This window comes from Podarcis gaigeae, assembly GCF_964106915.1.
Source record: "Podarcis gaigeae genome assembly, chromosome: 7".
NCBI lineage: Eukaryota > Metazoa > Chordata > Lepidosauria > Squamata > Lacertidae > Podarcis > Podarcis gaigeae.
Window position 1 is genome coordinate 66,750,431 of NC_139683.1, and position 12,144 is coordinate 66,762,574.

General features: G+C 42.6%; 1 protein-coding gene across 1 annotated transcript in view; it reads right to left on the reverse strand.

Annotated features, from left to right (window-relative positions):
- LOC310849404 (uncharacterized protein) overlaps positions 1-8,593 on the reverse strand; it is a 37,454-nt gene extending 28,861 nt beyond the window's left edge. The window contains exons 1-6 of the mRNA XM_083749564.1: positions 8,544-8,593; positions 4,034-4,213; positions 2,676-2,789; positions 1,999-2,241; positions 1,239-1,373; positions 904-1,021 (exon numbers count right to left, since the gene is read on the reverse strand). Of these exons, the coding sequence (XP_083605690.1) occupies positions 904-1,021; positions 1,239-1,373; positions 1,999-2,241; positions 2,676-2,789; positions 4,034-4,201 (778 nt within the window). The 5' untranslated portion in view covers positions 4,202-4,213; positions 8,544-8,593. The remainder of the gene's footprint in view (positions 1-903; positions 1,022-1,238; positions 1,374-1,998; positions 2,242-2,675; positions 2,790-4,033; positions 4,214-8,543) is intronic.
- Between the last annotated feature and the right edge of the window lie 3,551 nt (positions 8,594-12,144).

A 12,144-nucleotide genomic window follows, 5' to 3' on the forward strand; every position in this document is an offset into this window, starting at 1 on the left:
TTCACTAATATGCGTGTTTTTATGTACATATATCCATATTCGTACGTACTTGAATTGCTTTATTAATTACTAGTGGATATAGTTTTGTATTTGGCTTTATACTTGTAAACCACTTAGAAGCTTTTTTGGCAAGTGAATCAATAAATAATAACAATAATTACTCGGCTGGTGAACTGCCCTGCAAAATTCAGAGACGTGTGGCTTTTGAAGGATGGGTATTTTTGGTTCGCCTATTGTTTTGAGAAATGCAAATTTAAGTGGGTTTGTCTTTAAATTTGAACTGGAACAAGTTGTTTCTCCATCCCTAGTCACTGGAGATAGCTTTGAATGGGGATTAGACAGGTTTATGGAAGAAAAAGCTACCAGTGGCTTCTAGTCATGTTGACTATATACTAACTCCAGAATTTAAAAACCCAGCAAGAACACAAGTGGGAGAGTGCTGTTCTGCTGGATTATATGGGCTTCATGCTTCACAGCTGAGCAGCCCCAATCCCACTCTTACTCGCATGCAAGCAGGAGCGGGGTCAGGGATCTCTTAGCCGGGGAGGGGGAGCACTTGAACGGAGCCCCCATCCCGCCACTGGCTTATGTGAACCGGTGGCGGCTTGGTGGCTCTGTAAAACTGCTTGGCTGAGGCGAGGGCGGCAGAGTGCAATGGCGGTTTCACCAGTGGTAGATTGCTGGTGAAACCGGCACTGCTCTTGAGTCCTTCTGCCTCCAGCTCCCGGCTAGTTTCTTTGTCCCCTGGGCGCTGGAGACAGAGGGACTCAATAACAGTTATGGTTTCACCAGTGATATACCGCTGAGTGAAGTTTTCATCACAGTCTGTACCCACATACCGGTCCTGGGCGATATATCAATATATCGTTCAGGCCTATAGCAGAGCAACCATTTTGAGCTCACCTTCTGTCTGGTTTTCAACCCAAGAATTGATCTCTTTTCTGACTTCTTCCGCAGCTTCTTGAAAGTTTACTGTTTGTGGCTCTGCGTTATAGTATTTCTTCATTGACAATATGAATTCCTTAAAGGTAAAAAAATACTCTTAAGGCATTGCAGCCATGCCAATGAGAGTGAAACAAAAGTTACAGGATACTAAGATACTACACTACAGGATACTACACCCATAGAAGCAAATTAAAACTATGAATACACTCCTATTGTTGTAATAGGCAGTTATTCCATGTTTTTATTAAATTATCAACTCTGATTCCAGGGTCACATCTACAGGCTCCACTCACTTTTTGGAGAGGCACCGATTTGTCTGCATATAGCTGGTTGACACTTCGAAGCAGAAAATGCTTTGTAGGTTTGCTGATTTCTTGACTAAGTTCCAGGAATCTTGAATGTATGTTGCTTGATGTTTCAGGAGGGGGCTTAAACAGAGAATTGCAACACTGATTAATCCCACATTCAGCCATTACCTCTTATTGCAGTTTGTTTTGTCCCCCCATTACCTCTCATTTATCCCCCTTAGGCCACACATTTATGTTAACCCGCATTGTCAACACATCTTGCCTCCTTTCCCCTTTCCCCTTCTTTTCCCGTGGTCAGAATTTGAAATTCACACTTCCCTGGATTTTGTTATGCACCTCTCCAACCAAAGAAGTGTTCATAGCAGCGGTAAATTTGCCTAAAATGCATATATTAGTAAAAAATAATATAAGATGCATTGGATGAGGGGAAATTGCCTGCAAAAAAAGCACGTGAGAGGCAAAACTGCACCTAAAAAGATGTATGTTATGAGAATGCTGATGAGGCAGACACGAAAATCTCAAACAGGTGCAGAAGTGTGGAGAACTTTATCAAAAACTGGAAAAAAATTAGAAACCAAAATTGATAGATTCTCCTGTTTGCACAACACATGCAATAAGGAACCACTGCTGGAGTTGGGTGTTAACATGCAAACAGCTCCACTTGTGTGAAGGCTCTTAATATTTTCCTCGTTAGCTACAAGATGAAGCAAACAATTCTCCAAAGTTTGTTTGGGGAGGTTAATACCTTTTTAAGTTTCCACGTGGAACTGGGGTGTGGTCTGCGCCAGTTATTTCCCTTGGAATATATCCTAGAAAAGCATACCCAGATACCCATATCTAGGTTTCTCCATGACAAGATACATCCGGAGAGACTTAAGCATGCCCAAGTCATATTCATTGCAATGGATGTAAATGGGAATATATGCTTAAGTTCCACTGTTCTTTTATTGCAGCTTATATTTCTGTTGACTCTAAGACATCCAGATTTCTGTCAAGTAACAAAGCAGTGTTGTTAAAAGAGACTATAGCTGCTTCCCTATGCACATTTAGCTGGGAGTAAATTCTTACAATCTTGCTTGCCAGTGAACATCCATATATTCAAGGTGCATGTAACTTAATTGCCAATGAATGTACATTGCAGGGTATTTTTAAAGGGAGGGGAGATGTGTCATGGTTGCTCTGTCACGTAAGAGTGATAAGTATTCTCTCTGTGCTTGTCCACATACTTGATGGTTTAAAGTGTTGGTTTTTTTGAAAGCTAAAACTTTGTATCAACAAGGACATTCTTTCCAAATCGCCAAGTGAACTAGGACAAAGTAGGCTGGAAAAGAAGTGAACACCAAAGTCTGTTTTAAAAAACAAACAAAAAACCTGGCCTGCATACATTTGTCTGAGATGAACTTTGGTTTTTCCAAAAGTTACCTTCCGAATAGCGATGCAGGGGTTATTCAACAGCTCCTCCATTTTGGAGTACACGCGTGGGTGTCTCATAGCATGGGCAGCCTCACTTCTCCCAGATTTGTTAAAGTGAAGCACCTGCAATTTAAAACAAACCCAATAAAAACATAAGCAATAAGAAGTTGTTACGTGAGGCGTATGAAGTCATGTACTTACAATTGCACTCATTAACCGTGGTTTGTAAGTTGATTTATAAACGTTAGTTGATGTTCACCTCCCAAAAGCTAAATATGTCTCAGCTTTATTTATCTCCAATTGTCTCCTTTTTCCAAATTAAGCTGTTCACATTTCTGTATTGGTTTGCATTTTTAAACACAGGGTTTGCCTGAAAATTCCCCAGAATTTTTGTGTGAAATTTCTTCCAGTATACCCATTCTTGTATGCAATTTTGCTGAATATACACATTTTTGTAAAGCAATTTTCTTAATACTGTATAAAGAATATTTCTGTATTGTTTTCACTAATATATGCATTTTAAAGCAGACCTTAACCTAGAATGTGCATTTCTGTAAACACTATAGTTTAATTAGTTGACTACAAAATTCAGATGAGTGCAAATTTTAAAGGATCATTGTGTTCTCATATTGGCTCTCGCATTACTATGGAAAGTTGAAATGGATACATTTGCCTGTACAGTACATGCAAACTGAATCTAATTTCTCCCCAGCCTCAAACGTTAACTACGGCTTAGCAATCTGTGCAAAGCAGGACAATGCAATTCCAGGCACAGTGGGATCCAACATTGCTGGTAGGATTTACAAGCTCCAGAAACTATGCAAGCAGATTGAGTTAGGCCTCTGGTCTTGAGAGTACATAGAGAAAATGACATTACACCCTGGGGACCAGGAGCAAGGTTGAGCAGCTATTTCTCTTGTGTGTAATTTATATATACCACTTCACCCCATATGAACCAGCCCATTTCCTACAGTCTTAATCTGTGCACTCCACATGAGAAAAGTGTGGAAGGTGACCACATGAGAACAGGTCTTTTCAGTGGTGGCCCCCATCTATGAAATGGGAGATCTACCTGGTGCCATCTCTGTCAGTTTTTAGGCACTGGGCTAAGATTTTTCTGTTTACCCAGCCCTTTGCTTAATGGAGGTGCCCATCTTTTTTAGAGGGGTGGGTAGGACTTGGCTCTTATCCATTCATTGCACAATGGGTCACCTGATGTCATTGTGAGATCAAGTGGATGGCAGGTGGAGATAATCTCACCCACTGTCAAACTTGACCCAAACTTATCTACAGAGATAAGACTCTAGCTCACTGACCACACCCAGTTCCCTAACCCTGATTTAAGTTATTAATAGCACAAAGCTTACCTCTGCTATCTGCTCTGCAGTATGGCCTTTAGCTCCAAGGTACAGTGTGGCCATAACAGACGAGATGCTCCATGGTGAGAATAGGATGTTTTTGTTGCTTTGAGCCTTGCACACGTGTTTGAAAAAATCAATGGCAAAACCACCATTGGCTGTACTCAGTTCCTCCATTGCTATTTAAACCTAGTTACAGAGAGAGAGAGAATAAGCTTTAAAACTGTTTACATGTTCACCAGGGACTGTTGTGCATGCCTCTTTCCTACTGAAGAAATTCTGGAAGCTTTTGATGATCAGGCAACTGGCCTGAAAGATAAGCAATCCGGAAAAAGCCATCAGTCATTAGGACCACAGAAACTGTCTTCCTGCCTGTCTTGCGTTAGTTTTGTAGCAGTAGATACTAGTAATGTGGTTTGAAGTCTTTCTTGTGCCAAAAGTCTTTCATTATGGCACATTGATCCTGACTTGAGAAATTAAAAAGACCATGCTTTCTATTTAGGAGAGTCGCAAATAGTTCATTTGTCTGTTCAGTTCTTAATTACATCATATATGTGGATGCAACTTGAACAATGCATGCCAGATGTTCCTGCACATTTTGTCAAGGGCTGTTGCCACATGTCTTGGTGACGGACTGCTTACACAAGCAAGTGCTAGCAATATAGAACCCCTCTAACACAGTATTATGTACTCTATGCTGGCAGTGGCTCTCCAGAATTTTAACCCTACCTGGATATGCAGATATTTCCCGGACATATCTGGAATACTACAGTTGGAAGCAGTGTCCAGGCAGAAATTGCAAAAATGTCCTGGAAAATCCTAACGTATGGCAACCCATGTCGGGAGTGTCGTTTTTGCCACTTTCCCTTAAAAATAGGTCCTAAATGCCTTCTTTTGCAAAGTCTCCAAAATAGCTCAACAACTTTGCTTAAAAATGCAAACAAAATAAGCTCAACAATTCCTGCCCCCCCCCCCAAAAAAAGAGCTCAACAATTTATCCGTCTGGATTTTCACTGTTTGAAATATGGCAACCCTATCATGACCCTACCAATATTCCATCTTGGTGAGAAAAATATACATTGGCTAGAAAGTTCATATTCTCTCTGCAAGAAGAGATGGACCAGTGTTTCAAAAACTTTTAAAACCCCAGGGCACAGTTCTTTTCCTGCATAATGAATGAAAGCTCATGGCATTATTATTCTCAGTCATCTCCCTGAACAACTGGGTACACATTCTCCTTTCAATGATGGCCCTTCCCTTTCCTCAGTCAAGTCAGGTTTCAAGGTAGGATCATGCTTTCCAGACAGTGGTGATGTTTCTGGAGTTCCTCTGGGCCTGCCAGCTTAGTCCCACATTCTGTTCTCACAGTAGCCAGCCAGGTGCCTATGGGAACCCCACAAGCAGAACCTATAACAATCTCTGGCAAGCAAGCAGCCTGATAAGCAGTAACGATTCTTCGTCAGTTTTATGCAAGTTTGTTTACAAGAAAAACACACATTCAGAGCATGGCCTCCTGGGTGCTCTCATTAACAGTAGTTGCTCAGTCTGACTCACCATCTCTCTCCCAACAACAACAACAACAACAACAACAAGAGTTTGGATTTGATATCCTGCTTTATCACTACCCGAAGGAGTCTCAAAGCAACTAATATTCTCCTTTCCCTTCCTCCCCCACAACCAACACTCTGTGAGGTGAGTGAGGCTGAGAGACTTCAGAGAAGTGTGACTGGCCCAAGGTCACCCAACAGCTGCATGTGGAGGAGCGGAGATGCGAACCCGGTTCACCAGATTACGATACTACCGCTCTTAACCACTACACCACACTGGCTCACAGGAAGAACGCCAAAATCCCTCCTTTCGTCTCCTTCCTTTATGTCATTCTCTGAGCTTCTTCTGCCTCCTAGTACGGGGACTGAATGGCTGGTCTGTCTCCTCCTCACTCCCAGAAGACACAGCCTCAGACTCTGGCTTATCTGCTAGTTGCCTGGCAACGCTCAGGCCGACATCCAACTCTTCCTCTCCTTGGTAGCTAGTAGCTTCTTCCCTGGGAATGAGGAGGGCCGGGCTGTCCTCTCTAAACTCTTACAGACGGCTCTCCTCTGCAGAGTCGGCCCCTTGCTCGCTTAGCTCAATTTCTGAGGCTGACATCTCGATGTTGTGCTCTGGGGGGGGGGGGGCTACGTTCCTGACAGCCCCTGAGTGCAACAGCACTCCTCCGATTCCCACAACTAGTGTACAGATGCAGACTGCCTTAGACAGTGGGGTCAGAAGAAGGCCATCACGACTAGAATGATGGGGTTACTCACCATGTGTGTTTCTCTGATTGTGAGGCAGGGTATGCAATTGTGCCACAGGGTTAGGAAATCACAGCAGTGGCAGACCTTGGGGTCTCAAATTTTGGTGGCACCCTGTACAATGCCAAAATCTAGCACCTGCCTGCCTCTCACCTTCCGCTATGCATCATAGTTGTGGCACCTGCTGCAATGCCCTTGAGACTGCACCCAGTGTGACCGAACCAGTCATGCTCCCCTAAATCTGCCTCTGACCATAGCCCACAGGAAACTGTATCCTTTGTATGACTATATCAAGCAAAGAATTGCTTACCACACACTTCCTGTTAATGTAAGATAGCATTTCCTAGGTTTAATCATCTTGGGACACATGTCTTCTTGAACCTAGCACTTTTGTAAATATCAGGCGGCTTGCCACTGTTCCTTCCTTTGACAAACACTTAACTCAGGCACACCAGAAAGGTTGTCCCAAGCTCTCAGCAGAATTTGCCCTGGAGAACTTTGGGCTGGGCCGCTTTGGGAGAAGTGTTGCCATCCATAGTGCTTGGCAGATTCCTTTGTTTCACGGCTTATCTATCCATTTGAAGCATCTTGTTCTTGTCCTGTCAGGTCTAGTTTTGCCTCTCACGCTCCTTATAGTTTTCTAACAACAGGTCTTGCCATTCACAATTCAGTTCCACCCAACTAAGCTAGCTATGTACTGTATTGCACTCTGCCCAACCTTTCACAGGTTATGTCTTGTAAGATGGTTGTGGGAATAGCCCCTGTTATTGGCTAATGGCATGAAGGAGGCCCACGTGCAGTTGGCCCTGCTTCTGAGGTTGTATGAGGTTTAGGGTGTGGCTCAGTGGTAGAGCATCTGCTTTGCATGGAGGAGGACACAGGTTCAATCCCCACAATCTCCAGGCAGGGCTAGGAAAAGCTCCTGATAGTTCCATCAGTCAAGCATGAGACTCTTAATCTCAGAGTTGTGGGTTTGAGTCCCACGTAGGCAAATATTTCTGCATGGAAGGGGGTTGGACTAGATGATACTTGTGGTCCCTTCCAACTCTGCAATTATATGATTTCTGCCCTGAATCCCTTGAGAGCTGCTGCCAGTCTGCATAGGCAAAACTGGCAATACTGACCCACACACTTTCCTATATGACCCCCTCACCCTGAACCCCAACATCCAGGGGGTTGGACTAGATGACCCTTAGGTGCCTTCCAACTCTTATGATTCTATGATCCATGTGTGGACCTCTGAGTGGGGAAGCCTTTGCACCTAGACATCTCTGTGTGTTCATTTCTTCAGGACTCTGGGCACAGAGGCTTCATAACCCCAAAGATCTGAGGTATCTATGAAACCTTATCTAGAACAAAATGAAACACCATCCACATACAAGAGATAAGTACTAGGAGGCTTGGCAGAAAACCCAAGCTTGCAGAAGTGCAAAGCTTATTTAGTGGAAATCCCTACAGGTGTAGGAATCCCAGAACATCCCAACGGGGACTGAGATTGCTCAGTAGGCATGGAATATTCACTATCTGGGAGGAGAACCAGGTGAGAGGCAGAAGGAAGAAAAGTATGGAGGAAGGCATGACTGGAGAAGTCAGTGAGTACATTGTGCTGAAGGTCCCAACTGTATAATATATTTTCTATTTTCTCTTTCTAAAGGCAGGTTACCTTTGGCTTGCTGCCTTTTTCTGACTGAAAATGGACCATACACACCCTCTACTTAATAATAATAATAATAATAATAATAATAATAATAATAATAATAATAATTTATTTATACTCCACCCATCTGGCTGGCTTTCCCCAGCCACTCTGGCCGGCTTCCACCAAATATTAAAAAGGCTCGTGGAGGGAAAGCTCACTATCCCTCTGTGCCATTGGTTCCCTTGTCATATCACTCTTACCATCAAGAACTTTCTCCTCATATTAACACCACTTAACTCTCCCCTGTTGCAGTGTAATCTCATTAGATCTAGTCCTGCCTTCTAAGTCATATTCACCTCTAATAGATCACATTTTGATGTGGTTTTTGTGAAAGTTCCCTGTTGAACTGCCGCAATCTTAAGCATATTTACTTGGGAGTAAGTCCCTTTGAACACTGTGGGGTTTACTTCTGGATAAATATGCACTGGATTCGATTGTAAACTCTGTCTCTGACGCAGATTGATCTTAAGACATGCATAAACCTCAGCAAAAACAGAGAAAAGATGAGAATTGTAGTTTTACATACCTCGTTTAATCCAGCTGTTAAAGCAGGCACTCTCTTCACTCAAGTGTAAATCTAAGTGCAAGTCAGGCTGATTATATAGGATTTCTCACCACTCCCAGTGAAACTTTCCTCAGTAGGTGTGATGCAATATACATTTGTCCTAAGGCTGTGATCCTATGGAATGATTGAAGCATCTTAGGCAAGAGTCGGTGACCTTAAAAAAAAATAAATGCAAGCATGACATCACTGTCATAGAAATATCAGTGTTTTCCTGCTGCTATGCTGTGGGGCTGATACACAATGTATCACCGGGTCTTTGAGCAAGAGCTTTCAAAGCAGTTTTTCCCCTCTGTGAAATGTGGAAAATCTCTTGAATTTGTCACCTATTAAATATTGAGATGGCAGTCCTCAAATACACACGGATATGTCAATACATGCAACAAATATGAACATTTCTCACAGGTCATTGTTGTTTAGTCATTCAGTGGTGTCCGACTCTTTGTGACCCCATGGACCAGAGCACGCCAGGCACTCCTGTCTTCTACTACCTCCCGCAGTTTAGTCAAACTCATGTTCATAGCTTCAAGAACACTGTCCAACCATCTCGTCCTCTGTCGTCCCCTTCTCGTTGTGCCCTCCATCTTTCCCAACATCAGGGTCTTTCCCAGGGAGTCTTCTCTTCTCATGAGGTGGCCAAAGTATTGGAGCCTCAGCTTCACAATCTGTCCTTCCAGTGAGCACTCAGAGCTGATTTCCTTCAGAATGGATAGGCTTGATCTTCTTGCAGTCCATGAGACTCTCAAGAGTCTCCTCTAGGACCATACAGTGGTACCTCGGATTACATACACTTCAGGTTTCATACGCTTCAGGTTACAGACTCCGCTAACCCAGAAATAGTGCCTCGGGTTAAGAACTTTGCTTCAGGATGAGAATAGAAATTGTGCAGTGGCAGCACAGCGGCAGCAGGAGGCTCCATTAGCTAATGTGGTGCTTCAGGTTAAGAACCGTTTCAGGTTAAGAACAGACCTGCAGAACGAATTAAGTTCTTAACCCAAGGTACCACTGTAATTCAAAAGCATCAATTCTTCGGCAATCAGCCATCTTTATGATCTTATGCTCACATAAAAAAGAAAACTGAAAATAAATTAGACATACTAAAGAGAGAAATCCATGGACTGAGTAGGACATGTTTTGAAGGCTAGTCAGTAGCAGGCAGTTTGATGGGATGGCGGCGCTCACCTGACCTCCCAACAGGTGAGTCTCTGCATCTTCATAGGAAGGGGAGGGGCAAAGCTGGTACAGCTGTAGCATTGGGCTGTCTCTGTCAGTGTGCTTGTTCTGTGCTGGCCTCCTCGCCACCGACCACCTCCCTTTCCTGCTTCCCCTCTCCCAGGAAACAGAAATCACCTCCTGCTGAGAAGCTAGCTTAGCAGCTCTACCCTACCTGACTTCTGATATAAATCCTGCAGAGGTAAGCCCCCCAAATATCCATTCAACAGAGGTGCCAAGTTGCCCCCAAGATTGAGGGGGCCCATCGCACATCACACACGGTGCGCATGGGATGGAGGAGGCGGAGCGTTCTGGAGGACCTGTGACGTGTGTTATGCATAGCACCCATGATGTCGTGTACATGATGCACTCTGGGCTGCCTCAAGATTGAGGGGTTCCAGAAAGATGTTAAATTGTTTTTGTATGCCACAACGGCCGCCCGAATATTACTTGCTAAAAGTTGGAAAACACAAGAACTACCAACAGTGGAAGATTGGCAGATGAAGATGATGGACTTTTAGGAGCTAGCTGACCTGACTGGAAGAATCCGCGACCAGAAAGAAGAGGAGTTTCAAGAGGACTGGAGGAAATTCAAGGACTATTTGAATAAATATTGTAATATAAAAAATTAGAAATTACTTGAAAGAAACAAATAGGCCTAGGATTAAATTAAGTTATAATTAAATAAATGGGATTTAGAATGTTAAGAAAAGTGAATAAGATGGATTATAATTGGAAATTGTTTTAGTTTAATAATGATATTGGAAAGCTGTTACTTTTAATTACAAGGAAACTCAGAAGGGAGGGATTTGAGGAAGTCAACCAAGATGTTTAAAAGGTTGGATTTGTGAAGAATTAAGTTTGTTGTTATTGTTTATCTGTTTATTGTTCCCCCTTTTTTTCTTTCTTCTTTTTTCTTTTTCTTTTTCTGTTTTTGTGTATCTTTTTGCTTTGTGGTTTGTGTTATCACTGTGGAAAATGTAATAAAAATTTATTTAAAAAAAAGATTGAGGGGGGTCCAGCCCCCTTAAATCAAATACTGAGGGACCCAAGGCGCCTTCAACCACCTAGAGTTGACACACCTGCCAATCAGTCAAACCCGATCTTTATGAGTTTCAAATCTGGGTATGATACTGTAATTTTACATGTGTTTCAATGGTTCTTAGAATCAGATTTTCATGTGAAGAGTATTTGTTCCCTTGTTGCTAGGTAACAAGCAGGCATGAAAGACACATTCCATTCCATATATAACACACCTTGCTTGTCTCGGCCAAATCGCACCCTCTTCATCTCTAAGAAACATGACAGAGCCCGGTTGACTTTCACTTTGAACACCTCAGTACTAAAAGTATGCACACGCTATGTTGTTAATATGCTTTCTGAGCGGCTTTCTGTGATTCATACATACACAGAAAGGCAGGATTTACGCACCAAAACCTCATTCCTAATCCTGAGCAAATATTTCTGTAGGTGTGGCTTCGTGAGAGCTGCCTCTATGCTGCTTCAGAAACCTACGTGTTGTGTGAATAAGATTTAATTTTGATTTCTCAGAGTTGATTCACTGAGTGTGTGACTGGTCCATTTTAAAAAACAACAACTGTCGGGAGCTTACATGGAGAGAACCAGTCCATATGCAGTTTTCACTATGGACCGAGTTTGCTGTTGCAAATGCTCCTCATTTTCCCAGGTGAGACTCACCTGGCACCTTCATTACATATCTTTAGGCACCAGGCAAAAACATTCCTCTTCTCCCAGGTCTTTGGCTATTTAAAAAATCTATAACCTTTTAAACTGTGTGCTGTGACAGAGGGGTTATTGTTTTGTTTGTTATTAAGTTATGATTTTTGTGTGTTTTTAAACTATAAACCACCAAGTGACCCTTGGGTGAAGGGCAGTATATAAATTTATAAATAAAATAAATAAGTGGGGGAGAAGTTCTGCTTTTATTAGATGTTGCAACAGTGGAAATTTGTGAAATTGCTTTATTTACAAATACATCAGCAGATCACATAGGATGCAAAGAGACGCTACTTCAGCAGGAAGCAATCACCCACCAAGAACTCAGCTGATATGCCTCAATCCTTTTCTCCTTTCGCTGACCATACCCCTGCTACTTTTGAACTCTTCACTGTTTCTCAATCTGATGATGGGCCAAATCAACAGGAAAGTGAAGAAAACCTAACTACGACCTTTTAAACTCAAGTTCCATGTGGTTCATGCATTGTGCTGCAAGTTCCTCTTTCTCTCTCTCTCTTTTTAAAATAATTGTTATTGGAATTTTATTTACAACATAAACCCCCACCTACCCCAATACACAATCCACCCTCATTAAACGTGAACATAACATACAGTG